This window comes from Neocloeon triangulifer, unplaced genomic scaffold, assembly GCF_031216515.1.
Source record: "Neocloeon triangulifer isolate White Clay Creek 2 clone unplaced genomic scaffold, ASM3121651v1 ptg000009l, whole genome shotgun sequence".
Lineage (NCBI taxonomy): Eukaryota > Metazoa > Arthropoda > Insecta > Ephemeroptera > Baetidae > Neocloeon > Neocloeon triangulifer.
In genome coordinates, this window is record NW_026775551.1 from 4,571,925 (window position 1) to 4,590,771 (window position 18,847).

Consider the following 18,847-nt stretch of genomic DNA (forward strand, 5'->3'; position numbering starts at 1 on the left):
GCTCTTAAGACTCAATTTATTTCAATTCCATTTAAAGAAGGATTTTCCTCAATTTGATCTCATTACTCTGATTATATCCCGTCCTACAAAGTTCACTAGTTTCCACTTGAATGGATAATTTCAGTGGGACATCGTTGGAAGCAGCGCCAAGTGGGAGCAGAGAACACGCTGCGCTCACTTGACACCCACGGAATTTCAACAACCGCGTGGGCGGCAGCTCACCAAACCCGGCCAACGAGCGCGGTCACCGGCACATTATGCGAGCAAAAACACGGTTCATATGCAAGGCTCAAGTTTTCGTGTCCTGAGCCAATATGGACCAAAACACACGGCTTAAGCGCATCAAAAGTCTCCTTTCTCCGAAATGTCAAAGAATTTCAGTTCATGATTCAGTCAAACTTGATGAATTATCAAACGGATTCGTCTGATAGTCTGGCACGTGGATGAACTTTTCCTACATGCGAAAACAATGCGCAGTTGACAGAAGAGGTTGAAATACTATTTTTTGCAAAAAATGCAATGTGATTAAAAAAAAAATGAAGATTGTAATTTAAATTTTTAAAGACCTGATAACTTAATAAGTTTCTCAATTTTTTTTTTATCAAATGAAAATCTCACAATTTTTATTCTTAATGTTTTACTGATGTTTTACTTACTTTTTTTTACAAATTTCTCCAACCTACGAATAGTTAATTTTAGCTTAAACACAATAAAACCGTAGATTTTAAAGTACCTGTAGCACACCGCATGTCGCCTTTTTTCGCACGTTCTTTTTTTTCTCTCACCTTATCTTTACAACAAGGAACTTCGTTTCAATTTTAAAGAAAAACGATAAAAATATGTTTGTCTAGAGAAAGAGATGTAAAAAACGCATTTGTTGAAAAACCACACTGAACTCATTCTATGACGATAAACATTGCAATTTTTATACAAGGCACATTTTTCGAACGTGTGCAAAATGAGCGTCGTTCGCAGAAAGGCCGTAAAGTATTGAATTAATGGTCCTTTCTCGGAAGTGTTTGCACCCGCCAGTGGCGTTATCAAATTTATTCCTCCCCGTTCCGCGCGCCAAATGGCCCCGTTCGCGGAAACGGCGGCGAGCGTCGAAAATTTAATTTACGTCCGTTTGATTCACGCGCTTAGCCGAACGGCACACATGTCACGCAAACATACGCAGTACGTGCTTTTGTTTCGATTTTTCCAGGTAAAAATCGTTTCAGCGCAGACAATATATTGTGCTCGGATAAAATGTCAAAGGTTATGATTGGAGCTTCAGCTTCTATCAGGAATGTAATTATACATCTGGAGCAGGTCCCAAGCGGAGGCAGGATATGAATTCGTGGGTAACTAATCTTATTTTTATACCTTCATCTCATCAGCGAGGAAAGAACAGAAGGTAGAACTTTCTGGAAATGATGGAAGTATTAAGATTTTATGGAAAAAAGAAGGATCATTGAAATATTTTTGTAAAAAATGTTTTTCATATCACATTCTGTATCAAAATTTTTCAAGCATACCGTAATATCAACGCTCTTATCAATTTCAATTCGTTTATTCTCTCACAACAGGTCAAGGTCATTATTATTATTATTTTTTAGGGGAAAAATTACATTGAGGAGAGAATTGGCAGCCAGCCCTAGTAAAGAACTTATTATTACTCATAAGCATAATTTGAAAGCAAAAGTGTTTCCAAATTAAACCTTCTTGCCGAGGTGGAGCCGGAAAGGTAAAAAAAAAAAACAGTCAGATATTCTTTACATGCAATTTGAATACCAGGAACCGTACAAATTTTTTAACGCATTTGGCAGGGAATTCCACTGATTCGCGTTTTGAATTGTACAACTCATTGTTGGGATATTCAACAATAATGACATAGGTCGTCCGAAGCCGCTTACTTAGTGTCCAGTTACACACCTTAATCACAATCCACGCAGCCCGAAAATGTCGGCAGTATCAAAAATACATGGCATGGCAACAGGCTCGGCCCGTTGAGTTCGCCCACGCGGCCACCGTACTGTGCTAGAAACGTGATCTTCTAATAGCTCGGAAAAGATGGGAAAATAACGACTCGATTCTGGGAACTGGTCGCAGATGAAACTAATATGAGGCTGCATCTCCCCGTAATTTGGGCCGGCAACCAAGGCCGTACAAAATTATTTTTAACTCCAAGGAAAGAATGGACGTAATTTATGTAAATTTAACATTTTAAATAAAAAAAACATTTTTAACGATTAATTGTATGGACAAATACAAATTAAGAGTAGAGAAGTAAAAAATATGGATTGATACAAAGATACAAAATAAATTCATGGGCATATTTGAATAATAAAAACCTACAGCATCAGTCTATAAATATAACAATTTTGAATTAAAAAGTTTAAAAAAGTAAATCATTACTATTTCAATGTGAATTGCATCGTTCAAACTGGTTCAAACTTCCAATAAATGCATCATACTTTTTTAGAACAAATTTTTCTCCCTGCATCCTATGTGTCTATTCATTATAAACTTCGCCTTTCTTGAATTTACCTTTATTATATATGTCTGTTTTTATTTCATTCACTTAAGAGAAAAATGAAAACAAAAAGTTAAAATTCCTAGCTATTCAGCGTAGAAAAATGAAACCATTTTTATCATTTGATCAATTTTAACGCTTACTTAAGCACATGGTTGCTGCAATGCCGGCTTTCCTGTTGGTTGTGCCACCCTCTCATTCACCTCTTCAGCTGCATGTAGCGTATAATAAAAAATATTCCTATGAAAGAACACCCACGCCGTTGATATTGAACCCCGATGTGCAGGCATCGCGTGGGCTTTGCAAACACAGCCGTGACACACAAAAGCCACGCCGATTCGTCTTGTGTGGAGCAATCTTTTTGCGGCGCTTTACTTATTGCAGAAATATATAAATAAATTAAACTCATTTTTATCGGTCGTAAAATGAAGGGTCGACGGCGCTTTATTGAATGCACACTCTCTCAGCAACATGGCAGATAAATTCTATTTAATACACCGCGCAGCAGGACACAAAAATAAAATGTAAATGCTCTAATGTTCGTATGGTAATGTGGCTCTTCACATATTTTTTTTTTAATAATATTTGTCTGATAATTTTATAGGAATATATATATGATTTTTTAAATATTCAATAATAGTCTCCATCGAAAGTTGGAGAGTTTAGTAACCGAAGTCGAATCCCTTTTTGGCGGCAATGGGAAGTTTGTCCCCGGCCAAAAACGGGTTGTGATCGTCCTTGCTCGGAGATCCCTTTTTAGCCACCATGCTCTTGTGGTCGTTGTCAATCTGCACATCGTTTTTAGTTTAGAATTTTCTAAGGAGAAAATTTGAGATTTTCAACCTTAAATTTGTGCATCATTTGGTCCAAGCGATGATCGTCCCGTGACAGCGCCCTGGTCACAGAGCTCTCCATGGAGCAGTCAAACATGTGTTCCGTGTCGCACATGCAATCCTGAGACGCCTGGTAGTTGCGAGAAAATGAAGCCGTGTTCTCAAATTCACTCAGACATCCCTCTGCAAAATATCCGAAAAATATTTAGGTTCAAGAAATGTTTATTGGGTTCGAATTTAGGGCAACTATGCCCCATACATGAACTCATCCAAATAAATGACAAAAAACGAAAATTTTAAAACAAGAGAGAGAGAAAACATTAGTATTGCTCAAAATATTGCTTTTTCAGTACCGATTTAAAAAAATTAACATTTTCATTCAAACATAGATTTGATGAATTTTAATTTTAAATTAGATTAATTTAACAATTTGAACAATTTCTTTTATTTCATGAGTTCCATACTAATAATTGATAAGGTAAAAAAATAGGGTTACTTTAACTATTCCAGTTAAAATATTAATAAACAATGAGGGAAATCTGTAAATTTAAATACAAATTTATTTTAATAAATTTTATAAATTGAAACATTTCTTTTCAATTTATATATATTAATTATGAATATTAATATTTAAACAATATTTTTTTTACAAAATTACAGAAATAACTTTTTCAGCCGATTTGCATGATTTTGGCTCGAATATTTTGTACCTACCATTGTATCCAATTGGGCAGGGGTTGGGCGGGTTGCAGTAAGCCGGTAGCACGGCGTCCGTTTTGATCTGCTTCTGGTTCTTGATGGTTCCGTCAGGCTTGAGCCGCTGCTTTCCCTCGCCGGCGCCGCCTGTCACGAATTGGTGTCCCCAGAGAGAACTGTGTTGCATGAACTCCTGGTCGCGCAGGCTGGGCGGCTGCTGGTCCAGCGAGCCCAAAATCGGGCCGTAATCACCCATCATCTGGTCCTCGTTATTCAAGTCTTTCAACGCCTGATTCTGCAGCTCCATTTCTGGATCCATCCTGTAGATTTTATTTAAAAAAATGATTTATACTGAAAATTATTTCTAAGGCCAAAGAAAAAATTGTTTTATTAAAATAATAAAAGTAAATAAGTTAAATTTTTCATTACTTTTATAATGACGTATCAGCAAGAAATAAAATATAAATTGTAATTTGACTAGAGGAGTTTAAATAGGTTTTCTTGGAATTTGTTCTAACAATAAGCCAAGGGCCTCTTGTTAACAGCTGGTCTAGAATTAGATGACCTACTGGTCTAATTATTCTGCTCCAAAAACTCCCTCCGTCGTTAAAGGTACTCTTATTAAATCGAGTTAATTACAGTACGCGAACCCAATTTCAGCTCCACATGAGATAGATCATTAGGCCACCAGTTGCGCAGATGTGGCGTGCCAGTTGCCTATCATATCAGTGTTTAATCGCCCCTATGCGGGTATTGATTTTTCTTTGAACTTCATTTAAAGTTCAATAAACGCGCGCTACTTTAGATATTATTAAAAAATATATCATATTCTTGAAAAAAATAAATAATTCTAGTACCAAAATGGACTGTGAATCCAAATTAGAACAATTTTAAGTACGGTTAAAATTGTTCAAAATTTCTTTACCTTGATCCGACCGGGAATTGCATTCCGTAGGACCCTGAGTTGGTCAGGTCCTTAGCCATCTGGTCCATGACCTCCCTGAGCAGGGCGTCGGTGATCCTCGGCTCATGCTGTCGACAAAAATGCAATTCAAAATCTCAGCGAATTGCAACAGACGCGCAATATATTGCTGCGGTCAACCCTGAAGATTCTCTCACCTTGAGGTGATGTGGGTTGTACGAGCTAACCTTGCCGACGACCACGAAAAGTGCAAGGAAGAGGACAGAGGCCATGTTTGGATGTTTTCGGCCCCGATTTGAGTGCCTCAGTAATCCAGCCCCGTGTTGTGGAAACGGAATATGGAGGCGGCTCGGAACTATTGATCGGCGGAAAGAACCAAGTGCCACGCAACAGCTACATCACCATCTCTTGGTCGCACCCTGCATTTCACTTATTCCCTTGCCCATTTTCACAGTCCAGAAGTAATTACGATTTTTTTTTCAAGTTAATTAACATGGAACACTTTTATTATATCTGTTTATTTTTATTTAGAGTTTAAAAAAATTATATTATTGAATTGTGGGAAAAACAATTGCAAAGGTTTGCTAAACAGGATGGATAAATTAAAGACAGGACATAATTACTGCAATTCTATTTTTCTTCGGATTCACTGCCACTTTTCTCTTCAGCACTGTCATTTTCGCAATGCTGGATGCGAATTTCAGGCGCCGCACCAGACGCTTTGCGGGCGCTTTTCCACGAAGGAATTTGCTTTCTTTGCAATATTTCGCCGTCTTCGAAGCTCAATTCGTCCGCCTCTGTGGCCAGAAGGTCACGACTGGAGGCCACTTTGCAGCGCAGGAGGCCCAACTCGTATCTTATCGCGGCAATTTGCTCCTTCTGTGTCAAAACAAGCTCATTCATCCGTCGCACTTCGCATCGCCGCTCGTTTAATCCTGCTCGGTTGCAGTTTTTCTACGTAAGAATAAATAAATTTTTAAGTGTTTGATGCTTCAGTGTATAATTTGTTGGCCAATTAGTGAATGAGTGGAAACAATATGCATACGTGTTTTGAATTATCGGAAGAGTTCTTAGAATTAATTTCCTTCAACAACTCAGCCAGTTCTTGAGATTTTTTCGTTTTTTCTTCAGTGTCCTTCACAATTTCTCCTTTTATTTTCTGAATTTCAACCTGTTTTGTTTCCTATTAATTTTTTTTATGATATTAAGAAAATAAATTATATTACGTATACCTCCAATTTTTTACAAAACTGAATTTCTGATTGCTCAATTTCACTGTAGGCAGGTTTTGTGAAATTTTCTATTTCGCATCCTAAAAGTGTCTGCTCAAGCTCAACAATATCTACAATCTTGAAGGAATTAATTAATATAAATCAATTAACTGAAATTAAATTGTAATAAAAATAAAAATTAATTGCAATTAAAGAAAATAAATTTTATGTTATGATCAAAATCAATTTTGTTTTTGGAAGCATTTTTTATTGGAAATCAATAATTTCATTTAGTCTTACAATTAGATCGATGTTTAAAATATTTTGAGAAAATCACTAAACAATTATTTCATTAATTAAAAAAAAGATTCATGAAACTTAATGTAAAAATTTTATATTTTCTAATGAGTACCTTTCCAAATCTCTGGATCATGGTCTCCTCCATTTTTGCTTTCAATTGATTAATTTCCTCTTCGATCGCCTTCGTCTTTCCTTTGATGTCTTTCAAAACACCTACGTCTTGCCTTTTTGCGTTTTTCAAAATGATAGTCAAAAGGTTATGCGTGGGTATTTCGACTCACTGATATTGCGAATCCAAATCGGCCGCTTCAGCCTGCAGCTCGCCACTCCTGGCGCCGAGTTTATTCATCGTGCTCAGCGATATCAGCACACACTTTGAGAAATCCTCTCCAGCCGGTATCTGATGCAGCTTCAAAGGCACCGCGATCTGCAACTCGTTTATTTTCGACTGCCTTTCACGCTTTAAAAAAATTTATTAAATTCAATAATTAATAAAATATTATGTATTAAATAATTAATATGTTCAATTTTACATAGAAGTTGTCAATGTTAGCATTGATGCATTTTATATTTTTCTGCGCCAATTTGATTTTCTTTTTCAGAACATCCTCGTCTTTCAGCATCAAACTCAAAATACGGTTGCTTTCCATCAGCCTCAACTCAATCTCGTACCTAAAAAACCAGAAAAATGCAATATTTGTTTATTTTGGATCAAAAAATCTAATATTTTTCTTAATGGAAATTATTGATTTATTTGTAACTATTAACCTTAATAATCGGCATTGATTAACATAGTCAAACAACTCCGGATCACACCCCGAGGGACAGATTTTTTCACTCACGCCCTTACTGCTCGAGCCTGCACTGCTAGTGCCGCTTCGATTCTCTTCCGAGCCTTCTGTCACTGAGCCTTTTGAATAAGTTTCATTTTTAATTCCATTTATTTTTTGTTTTATATTTTTAAATTACTGGCAATGCTCAGTGAAGGTGGTCTGTACTCTTTTTTGTACAAAAGCATCAGATGTTCGTAAAAAACGGTGCCATCCACTGCAGAGTTAACGTCCTCTTCCAACTTATTTATTTGTTCCTCAAAAGATTCCACCTCCTCTCTGCATTTTTCCAAATTTCCTTGGAGAGCCAACATCTATTATTTAAATATTAATTTTTTTACTAACACTTTATTTTGTTCACATTTTCTTGAAGAGATTTTTCGGTTGTTTCCTCTTCCAGTAGTGAAACTTTTAGCTCTGTCCGCTTATCCTCGCTGTGCAAAATTATGTCTCGCTTTTGGTCGTTCAGAAAGTTCCATTGTTTCAAGAGGCAATTGTTGACATCGCTCTTCAATCTTTCCTCAATCAGACTTCTAACTTTTGCGTCATAATTTGTAACCATCGTCATGATTTCCTCAGAGCTAAAAATAATAATTAGTGCGAAATTAACAAATTATTTTTCCTTTAATCTTCTATACCTCTATACCTTTTAATTACGTTCTGCTTGAGAAAATTCTCGTTGAAAATATTTCCCGTGCATAGCTTTAATTATAAACATGTTCAAACATAATAAGATTTGATTTTATAAATTCTTGAATAATTACTTGATATAAATAATCATCCAGTTCCTCTTCTCTAGCAAGGAACAACCTTTCGGTATCTAGAAATCCATGCGAATTTTCTATTTCTGTCATGATTTGCTGCCGCTCTCTTTTCAAATGAACCAATTTTTTGTTGAATCGAAATTTCACATTGAAAATCTGTGTGAAAAAATATTTAATGTGTGTATTTTTTCTTTCTTAAATTGATACCATAATCCTGGTTGAAGCAATCAAGTCTTGAATTTCCTTCAAACCAATTCGTTCATCTTCTGGTACAGAATAGCCAGCGTCTGTTTTCAACTTATAAACACCCATAGCCTCCTCACTTATATTTAAATCTAAATGCCTTAATGTTGGTTTTCTTTTTATCAAATCCTCCAGCTTGAAATAAGTAAATAATCAATCATAATCAACCATTCTTCTGCATTACCATTTTATTGTCTAGATTTCGCTGGAGTTGCCGTTTCTTTAATTTTTCAGCCACTTGATTGGCGGTCGACACACTTTTTCGTTGTTGCCCGAACGTTGAAATCTCAGCTCTCTCGTCTTCTGCAGTCGCTGTGTTTGGAGAAAATAGTCCAAAATCTGACTTTTTCCTAAATCATTAATTGCAAGTTACAGAGGTTCAAATAATTATAATCCATTACCTTAATTCGATGGCAGGTTTTGGAATTAACGCTTTAGAAGAAATTTCAAAAGATTTCACTTTGTTATCAGATTTTATATGTTTTGCAACCAAATATCCTTCAACAAAGCAATCCTCTCTATAAAGTTGAAAGTTTTAAGTTTATTTTTTATTTTTCTTACAACAAATCTAACCCAATTCCGGAAATTTTTAAGCTCGTGGACTGAAGAGGCTGCAGAAATTGCGCGAAAACTTTTTTCCATTCATCACGTTTCAGATATACTCTCGGTTGAACCAAATCTACATTTTTTTACCATATAATTTGTTTATAAATTTTAAATTTTAACTTTTGTACCCAATAAACTGCTTTTTATGCATTTTACTTTTTCGTCAAAAAACTTCTGCATCACTGAATGCATGGTCAGGCCTTTATTTTCAAGCCTAAAACATTCAAATTTAATTTTTTAATTATCAAATATTTAACCATTTATACTTTATTTGCTGATATTCATCTCTCAGCACTGCCATGTCTTTGAGAATAAGCTCCTTGCTTTCCGCAATCGCAACGGAAATTCTTTTCTCCGCCTTCTGGCGCCGAACCTTTTCAATCGAAAGCGTGCAATTTTTAGCCGAGACTCCTCTTGGTTTGCAATTCACCTGTCAAAACAATTTCAATACGTCACTCTCAGAACGCAGCAAAAAACTGTGATATTTTTCACAGCCTCATTTCTCACAATAACACGGCGCTTGCTGATTGATCGGGCGTCTGTTTTGTTTGCTGATGCGATTTTGTACATAAAAATGCTGCCGTCGGCTCCAGAGCTGAAAATGTAACAGCCGTCATGGCTGAATCCGACTGCCGACACTTGACAGCCCCGCTCACTTTCATGCATGCGAATGCGCCAAAATCGGGCCCACATTTGTTGTTGTTTTTCATTATTGTCAAGAGCAGAAGTGTTGAATTGAATCTCCCCCGTCTCGAATCCCATTACGCAGCTCAATTCATCACTACTGTAAAAAGAAATAAACAAAAATGTAATAAAATAATTAACTTCTTTAGAAGTGAAGAACTTGGGCTTTTCCCTCGTAATTTTTTTTTTATATTCATAAACAAGACGACTTGGAAAAACAACTTTTTACAACGAGGTAAAAGCTCAAGTTCTTCACTTTCATGATCGTCTACTCAAGTGTCAATTTATTTAAAAAAGAAAATTTAAAATCATCTCATCAATTATTTTAAAAGTGTGCAATTAAAATAGCATTAAAGTCATGGTAGCTGATTTTACTTCTTATATAATAAAATTTGTTAACAATCCCATAAATTATTCAAAATAAATGAAAAACGAGACTGAAAAAATAAAATAGATCTTTATTTTATATTTTAATAATATTAACACGCTTTTCTGAAAAGTATGCATTTTGATTTACCTTACACAAGCACAAGTCAGTCGCAGTTTTGTTGTGATCCTCTTTAATTCAACAAAGCTTTTGTCTTCCACGTCAAATTTAACAATGATCAGCAGTGATTCCGTCTGGGCAAATAAAACTAATTCGTTTCTTCCTCTGAGTTCAGAGTGCATAATTTTCAAACCTAGATTTTGTGATCAGTTGAAGATAAAAATAACCAAAACGTTATATTACCTCGAGCATCCTTGATTTCTATGATTTTCTCAAAATCAGGTTGATTTTTTAGCCTGAATGTTGAATCAGGGTCTTCTAAATGAAACCCGTCTTGAAAGGAATAACCAGTAATTTGGCCTTTTTCACCGCAAATAATTATTTTTTCTTCGCTCTGAAATTATTAATTAAAAAATTATAGACTTATTTGATGAGCGGATATAATAGAATTTGAAAACCATACTGTGAAAAAAGCCGTCAAGATATTAAAATCGATATGAATTGAGCCGACTGGAATTAATCTCATTGTTGGCTCATAATCGACGGTGATCAGGAAAATGGTGTGGTCCTCGCTTACAGAAACCAACGTTTTTGCTTCTGGGCTGAAGATGACGCGAGTTACTGGTTTCTCGTGAGGTCTGATTCCCTCAATTTCAACAATATTTTCCGTCCCCCAATCCAAGAAGCACAAACTCAGCGAACCGTTTTCGAAACCGATTATTACAATTAAATTTGAACACTGAAAAAAAGACGCTCAAACGTTATTTTTCATCAAAAACAAGAAATCATTAATGCACTTCCTGAGGAAACCAAGCAATGCTGCTAATTTCAATTTCGAAACTTTTTTCCAAAATTGCACCGTCATCATAATTATGAAACAAAACCTTCCCATTTGGTCCTGCAGAGGCAAAGAATGGCCCAAATGGACTAATTGCCAAGCTAATCACTCCTCCTCCGTGGCACCTAATTAATTTAAATTTAATTAATTTATATTTTTTTTCCAAAGGATCAATTTGATTTAAAAATCTCATATAAACTAAAACTAAAACTTTAATATATTTTTTACTTTAGCAATTGTTTGCATGTTGATGGTGCTTGTTCCAAACCCGCCAAAGTAGGACCAACATCAGCCAGCCAAATAGCTCCCAAACCATCCTGTTTTTTTTTTTTCATTAGATGCATTAAAATCGCTTTTCACATTTCAATTTATTAAAACCTGGAGGAGCCAAACGAGTCCACTCGGCTGAGAGGGAAGCTCGACTTTGCTCAGAATGCTGCTCTGCTCGCCTATGGTGAAATAAACCACCGATTCACTTTTGTAGATGAGCCGATCATTTTGCTCGCAAGAGGAAACTTTTTTCAAGTCCCAAGCTCGTACCCAACCGTCCGTGCCTATTGGGAAAATGTGCATTGTGAGCTTTTCGATGAATAAATATACAAAAAAATATCGTTTTCTTTCAATGCTACATAATCGTGTGCGTGGGAACGTGAATTGCAATTGAGAGTGGAAAACAAAGTTTTGTGTAATGACCTATTGAGATGAGCCACGCGTTGTGCATGTGAAAGGCGAGCACGGGTCCCTGGTGACACGTGACCGGCCTTCTCGTGGTCACTTCAAAACTCAGCTCGTTGTTTGCCCAGACGAGTATGTTGCCCCACTGACATCCACTCGCGACCTGTCATAAACATAGCATTTGCGAAACGCCATCAGTTGTCGAGACTGAAATTTTTTGCGCTTCATGAAAAAACCAACCTTGCCGTCATCTAGGAACTCAAAACCGACTGTGTTTGACATTTCGCAGGAACCAAATTTGCCGATTTCGAATGATAACTTCCGTCCAGTGAAGGTTTTAGCAGACTGCCAAAATTTTATATGCCCATCACCTAAAGATTTTGAAAAAAAAAAAAAATGTAACAAACCATACTTTTAATTAATTTTTTCAGTTATATTTAAATAAATTTGGATGTAATTCCAAGAAAATTATATTCAAGTATTTTCCTTTATTATAATAAAAATTCTGTAATTATTATTTCATATTATATGTTATTGTTTAAAGTTTACCTCCAGAAACAATCACGTCAGGCTGAAGTTTAGAAAAAGCCGCTTTGTACACCGGCCGGTTCGCCGCTTCCGTCTTGACCAGCATAACTGAATTTTCCCAGTCCCAGAGCGCCAGGGTATAATCAGGCGCGGCTCCCAGCGAGCACAGAATTGTTCCGTCGGTACTTTTTTTGCAGTCAAATAAAACTTAATTAGCTTTCATGTTTATTTAATTTCCATACTTGTAATCGAGGTAAGAGTAGGATTTCTCAGTTCCATTTGTCAATACACTGACCACGTCCAGTTTTGGCCACGTCAAAATATAAATACTCGGCTTATTTCCACGCTCGCCAACTGCCAAATGGTTGTGAATGTGATTGGCCTGGAAATTTAATTGGAAATAATGCATCAGTGAGTAATTTTAATTTTGTCGAAGGCTTACAGTAATGTGGCCGATACCAGTACACCGCACACTTCTTTGCAACCTAATTTTGCCGGTTTGGGTGTCCAGGAAGTGGATTATGTTTCCAGAGACATATATTACAGTGTTTTCAATCGCACACAAATTGTGCAATTTTATGCTGTCGTAGCCAAAGGATTTTCTATAAATTTTACTAAGGAAAATATTGACCTGAAAACTTGTACTTAGAGCAAAGTAAGACTAGTTGCATCAAGTTTTTGCGAAGGATACGTCAATGATATGCAATTTACCATCCCTTCATCACTGACCACGGGCTCACGGCAAATCTCTTTGATGTTTTTAGCCGACTTACAAACAATATTTTGCACTATTAGGTCCATTTTGGTGTGTTAATGTTTATCGAAACGTGTATTGTGGACAAAATTATAAGTTCAAGGCGCGGAGTGTATCGTTGCCTTGGTTACGCCGTTACTGAATTGAATAAGCTTATAAAAGAAGCCAGTAGTATTTATAATCGATGTATAAATTTATCACACCTTTTACGCAAAGTATTAAAAATTAAAGTTTGCCTCTCTAAAATGTAATTTTTGTAATTTTTGCCGTTTAAAAGTTGTGGAAGTATCTTTCTTTGTCCTGAATTTTTGGTTTTACAAGAGATTTATTTAAGAAATAGTTTCTGGTGGGAGAAATAGGCACTCCGACCATACATTTCGAGTTTCTTGACAACAATTAATCGTAAAAGACAGTACAATATATACAATATATGTACATTGTAACAAATTTGATAGATTTGTTACAAACCAAACATTTCGTTTGGTATGTATCAGATCAGGAACACGCATTTTGTAAACTTTACACATTTCTATTTTTAAACTCTCAAAGAAAAGGACGAAAACACGTATCGTGGTTTATCTAATACTAAATTTATACTTCCTGAGGCTGTGTGGGGTGCCTTTTGGCACACGCGCAGCGGGCGAAATTATTTTTATATGTTTCGCAAACCCCTCAATCTCACTGAAGTATCCTTTCTGAGCAGACGGACAATGGGTGAAAGGGAAAGAATGAACGATGATAGAACGGACTCCGTTGTAAGTACTTCTGTGCCTAAATTCAAATTTTACAATAATAATTAAAGAAATGAATGAATCGGGCTTTTTCCTCGTTGCAGAATTTTTAAAATTTAAAACAAAACGGCTTCTTTATTAATAAAAACAATTTCTGCAACGAAGAAAAAAAAACCCGATTCATTCATTTCCACGGTTATCTCCTCGAGTGTCAACTTCTTCAAAAAAAAAAAAAAATAATAATTAACCTTTTTTTATTGTAGCTTATCATTTTTTTTTTAATTGGTGCCAAAAACCACATTTTGTTTTTCAAAATCTTAGAACTATAATATCTTGAACCTATCAGGAATCTTTTATAAAAAAGGTTTGAAATGAATTTGTTAAATTTAAAATTTTGAATTTTTTGTTTAAGATGTGTTTTTATTTGCTGATTTTTTTTTGTATTTTTACTTTTAATGATGGAGGGTCGCAGACCGTGACCAAAACCGGTAGAGCCATTTTTTACAATGTAGAAAAAGCCGAGTTTGCCACTTCCAAAAACTTAGTTGCGCATTATTTGATTCCAGCAATCATCATCTTGGTAGTCAAAAAAAAAATGAATAATAAATTATTCATTCAAAAGAGAAAACCATTTGGAACTGAATAAACTTTCATTAAACCAAACCATTTTAAATTTGCAATTATTTATCCAGTGTAAAGTTTTAAAACAAATTTTTGTGTCTACCCCCAGTTGCCTGATGACTCTACGGCCCCTGAGGTTGGAGCACCGCAATCTTCGCCGTCAGAACGTTCCTTTTTTCTGTAATTTTACACACTTTAAATGTTAAGCCATTTTCTGATGTAATCTTGATGTCAACTTTATAGAAAAGAAGAGAGTGGAAAGTTCCAGTCTTTTGAGTTCATCAGGCAGGAAAACGCCAAAATATATCTATCTACTCCAGTAAGATCAGGAGCAGGACCATCAGATGAATGCAATCGTCTTTTCCAATCAAGTGAATTTGAGGATTTAAGCTCAATTATTCCCTCCCCCGGTGCAGCGCCTGTCGCTGAGAATGAGCAAATCGCCAACGTATCTGAAGAGCACGGAAACATAACAGGAGAGGGTCCAAATCAAATAGACGACATTTTACACGCACAAGATTTGCTGGCCGCAACTCTCTATCAAAGAATAGAGGATATGAAATTAATAATTCAAAACTATTTGCAACAAAAGCAAATTATACCAGCAGAAAACAAATATTTGGGGACAAGTTCCCTGCATGTTGCGGCTAAAGGTAATTTCGTCGAAGGAATAGATTTGTTTTTAAGCCGTGGTGCCCACATAGATAAAACCGACAAAAATGGTTTCACGCCGCTCCATGATGCTGCAATGCAAAAATGCACAGACGCGGTCGAGTTTTTGATCTCCAAAGGGGCCGATTTGAAGGCAATCGCAGGGAAGAGTCGGACGACGGCTTTGGAATTGGTTCTCAGAAAAACTCCAAAAGCCAAAAACGCTATTAAAAAAAGGCTTGACGCGTCGATCGCTATAAATGATCGAGTTGAAAATAGTTCGAAAGTCACATTAGATTTTGACCTGAGTCCGTGGGAAAGCAAAAATGTTACTCTTCTTCATGTATTTTCACAATACAACGTATTAGACCACCCTGTAATACAGGTGCTGATTGAGGAGAACTGGACGCGGGTTCGAGTATGTTTCTTTATACGATTGTTTTTTTGCATTGCCTTTCTCGTCTCTTTGGTCGCGTATTGCCTACTACCAAACAAATACACCGGTTACATCATTCTATTTTTCGCCTGCTGTGATTTTGTCTGGGAAATTGGATCCTTTGTGACTTTCACACGTAGTACAGATGCAGGCTATTTTATGAAAAACTTATACCAACATGTAACTTCGTTTGCAAACTATATTAGCTGGTTTTGTTATATTTCAGCTTTTGTTATCTGGCTCGGAGATGACGATTATTTAAAAATTAAACTCGCACCACTCGTTTGTTTGGCTTCCTGGTTCAAATTGATTTCGTACATAGACCACCTTGAATATTTCTCCCTTTACAACAGCATGTATTACAACGTGATGATTTCATTTGGAAAAGTGTCCATTGCATTTTCTTTCTACTTTTTGGGCTTTGTGTTTTGCTTTTGGAATTATTTTGGGTCGAATAAGGTTGAATTTGAAAATTTAGCGTTTGCCGCTTTAAAAGTAATTGGCATGATTGCGGGTGAGATCGATTATGGAGGTTTGATGGCTTCATCTAACACTGTTAACACTGCATCTAACAATACTGCCGAAAGCCCTGAAAAGCATACAATGTTCCTTGGAATCGTCGTTGCCGAACTTTTTCCCAGAGTTTGCGTTGCGATTTTCGTTGTATCAGTGCCTATCGTTTTGATGAATTTGCTGACTGGAATTGTTGTTGGGGATATCAATGAAATGAGAAACGCTGCTAATTCAAGCCAAATCAAGCGTAGAGTAGATATCATCAAGCACATCTCTGCTTTCATATCAAATCTTCCATTTAATTGTTGTGAGCGAGAAAGGCCTGAAAATGTTGAACGTGAATATGATTTTGAAGATAGCAGCATGCCGGATTATTTGCACACTGCCTATGAAATCGCCAGAAGCAATAAACACGTTAATCAAACAAATTTTCACGCAGAGACCAATGCCGGAATGGGGCGAGGCCCACAGGGCGATATCATTGAGGAAGCGCAGCCCAGTTCAGCGGCGCAGTCCACCATTTCCCATAAGATAAATGTTGAATTGACGAGCCGCAGCCCATCGGGGTTGGGCCCGACTGCCCCAGCACCCAATCTGGCAGAGACTACGGTGTAGCCTAAAATAATATGTATAAAAAGAAATATTCAGTTACTGTTGAATTCATTTAATTTTTTTTTTTATGTCTTTGTCTACAGAAATATACATACGAATGTTATAAGTAAACGTAAAATTTAATAATAGGTATAATATTGTACGTTACGACGGTTGTATTACTTAAATTTACTGAAAAATGTGTTTTTTTTTATTTATATAAATATTGCAGAGCATTCATCAAACAACCCACATTTTTATGACATTTCTTGGCGAAAATGGCCTAAAATAATTTCCTCAAAGTAATAAAATTTCAAGAAAGGATTCGTTTGTAATTTTTTCCAATTAAAATAAAATTTGTGTGAGATTTACTATAAAAAAATTGTTTCTTAAGAAAAAAGTAGATATCAATATGCCTATTTTTTGTGATCATAACTAATATGTATTGATCTTTATTGACTTATAAGGCATCAACAAGATGTAATGACTTATTGCGACTCGTCTCATTTGCAACATAGTGCAAAAAAAAAAAGAAAAAGAGTAATACACGACAAAAATATTACAAATGCATTAAAAATTAAAAAAAAACTTTTTGCTATGAAAGTTATGCGAGTGAACAAGTCGCCTCAAACTAGCTTTAAAAATCTTCTTAGAAATTAACAATGTCTGGGCATTTTGCCGACACGCTCATAGCCCTTGCCTGATAATCATCAACTTCTCTCTTTTTTTAATAGTGCGGATATTTAAAATCAAACTTACTGATTCAGAGATAAATTTGAAATAAAAAAATATACAAAAAAAAAATAAAGGAAGGGGGTCGAACCGAGCGAAGAGCGGCCTCGCAGAACAAAGCGGCTCTGTACTGTTCCAACATATATGCATGATATCAATAAATGTGCTTTTCACTTTATAACCACAAAAATTTGGTTTTCATTCATCATTCAAAAATTGTTTTTATAAATAGAACTCAACTCGCGTCAAACAACCAACCTATTTATGATGTGTTTATTTTTTGGCAAGGCTAAAAAGTCTTGGTCTTTAATTGAGAGGGCCACGTGCGTTTCCCTTTTTAGTGGTTTTTAAACCGCCTCACGCTATATTTTTAGCACACATCCCTTCTGAGCCCGCAGACTCTCACGCAGTGGGGTCGTAAATGTTGTAAATAATTTCTTTTTTAACAGGAGAGTTTGTTTCCTTGAAAGATACGTCGATGAATCCAAACTCTTGATGACGGCAAACTCCAGTGAAGTATGTAAATAATTTACTTTTCAATAAATCTAAATGCAAATAGTAAATAATGCTTATTGTCAGTCAATTATAGCATTATTGGCATTGTAATTTGGAGAGGGTCAAATCAAGCGGTGGACGAGGTTTTTCTGGCGCAGAAAAAAGTGGCGAGAGCTCTTGCGGGTGAGCGGTATTGGCGCAGTACAGACGTACAGAGCCTCTTTGTTCTGCAATGCCGCCCGGTTCGACTTTCTTCCGGTTTTTAAAATAACCTCTTTGAATCATGGAGGTTTGTTCTTAAATATTCGCAATATTATCAAAAAATAAGTGCTGTTCATGATTATCTGACAAGGGCTAAAGAGTGATTTTTGTATGTTCCTGCTCAAACTTTGTTCATTTCGAAGCAGAAGTAGCAGAACCCTTTGACCTTTTTCGATTCGCTTGGAGCCTCGATACAAGATTTTTTAAACTAGTTTGAGGCGCTTTGTTCATTCCCATAAATTTTATAGCAAAGAGTTTTTTTCTTCAAGTTATTGATGAATAGTAATATTTTTTTACTTGTTTTGTACCGTGTTGCAAATGGGGCGCAACGCAACGAGTCATTAACATCGTGGTGACGCCTCATAAGTAACAAAATATTAATAATAATTATAATTAGAGAAAGTAACAAAATATTATTTTCAAAGAAAAAAATAATGTAAATTAAAATATGTAAATTCTGTTTCGCTTCGAATTTCGAATAATAAATAATTAATTCCAAATGTTATCAACGAAGATAAAGCCAAAATGATTTATTCAATTAAATTGTGTAAACATTTTTCATGCCGATTTTCCTCGTGGCCATAGTCCGAGCAAATTCGAGAGTGACCCAGAGGTTATCATAACCCCGTTTTGCCAACGACAGAGGAAATAAATTATTTCTTGTTTAAATGTCTGCTGTCTGCTCATTAAAATGATTTTGGCTGGCTTCAATGAAAATAAAATTACTGCAAATTTAAATCGGCTTGGATTATATTTTAATTTTGTGCAGAACAACCCCGTACATGCTAGCTATCCCAGAATCCACCAGACTGAAGCCACATATGGATAGGGCGTGCTTTGCGTTGGTCGGACTCTAATGGGAACTCGTCATGGATCTATTAGGATCTAAATGAATAGATGTTGCCAATAAGGCTGTATAAATGTTAAATA

The 18,847-nt window shown here is 35.9% G+C and overlaps 3 protein-coding genes across 5 annotated transcripts; 1 reads left to right on the forward strand and 2 right to left on the reverse strand.

The window, feature by feature from the left end:
• Window positions 1-2,929: 2,929 nt before the first annotated feature.
• On the reverse strand, window positions 2,930-5,381 carry LOC132195438 (neuroendocrine protein 7B2). The gene is made up of 5 exons (XM_059617426.1): window positions 5,164-5,381; window positions 4,970-5,076; window positions 4,063-4,364; window positions 3,359-3,531; window positions 2,930-3,303 (listed from the first exon to the last, which is right to left on the reverse strand). The coding sequence occupies exons 1-5, from the start codon at window positions 5,236-5,238 to the stop codon at window positions 3,178-3,180; spliced, it is 783 nt and encodes a 260-aa protein (XP_059473409.1). The 5' UTR covers window positions 5,239-5,381; the 3' UTR covers window positions 2,930-3,177.
• A 106-nt stretch (window positions 5,382-5,487) lies between these two features.
• On the reverse strand, window positions 5,488-13,379 carry LOC132195436 (cilia- and flagella-associated protein 44). Of its 3 annotated transcripts, none has more exons than XM_059617424.1 (30): window positions 12,824-13,379; window positions 12,575-12,734; window positions 12,375-12,514; window positions 12,154-12,317; window positions 11,845-11,975; window positions 11,623-11,767; window positions 11,308-11,483; window positions 11,158-11,246; window positions 10,889-11,054; window positions 10,555-10,830; window positions 10,335-10,485; window positions 10,122-10,284; window positions 9,413-9,704; window positions 9,187-9,350; window positions 9,049-9,134; window positions 8,888-8,993; window positions 8,716-8,832; window positions 8,499-8,664; window positions 8,279-8,449; window positions 8,072-8,227; window positions 7,954-8,009; window positions 7,669-7,888; window positions 7,447-7,621; window positions 7,246-7,387; window positions 7,011-7,149; window positions 6,759-6,937; window positions 6,590-6,701; window positions 6,199-6,315; window positions 6,012-6,137; window positions 5,488-5,920 (listed from the first exon to the last, which is right to left on the reverse strand). In XM_059617424.1, exons 1-30 carry the CDS (start codon window positions 12,931-12,933, stop codon window positions 5,597-5,599), a joined length of 4,719 nt encoding a protein of 1,572 aa, XP_059473407.1. In that variant the 5' UTR covers window positions 12,934-13,379; the 3' UTR covers window positions 5,488-5,596. The 3 variants fall into 3 exon arrangements, with proteins under 3 accessions (XP_059473407.1, XP_059473406.1, XP_059473408.1); XM_059617423.1 differs by having other exon boundaries at window positions 6,012-6,149; XM_059617425.1 differs by having other exon boundaries at window positions 6,012-6,149; window positions 9,428-9,704; window positions 12,824-13,378.
• A 201-nt stretch (window positions 13,380-13,580) lies between these two features.
• Window positions 13,581-18,145, forward strand: LOC132195507 (transient receptor potential channel pyrexia-like). The gene is made up of 3 exons (XM_059617533.1): window positions 13,581-13,641; window positions 14,348-14,418; window positions 14,482-18,145. Exons 1-3 carry the CDS (start codon window positions 13,597-13,599, stop codon window positions 16,451-16,453), a joined length of 2,088 nt encoding a protein of 695 aa, XP_059473516.1. The 5' UTR covers window positions 13,581-13,596; the 3' UTR covers window positions 16,454-18,145.
• Window positions 18,146-18,847: the final 702 nt, after the last annotated feature.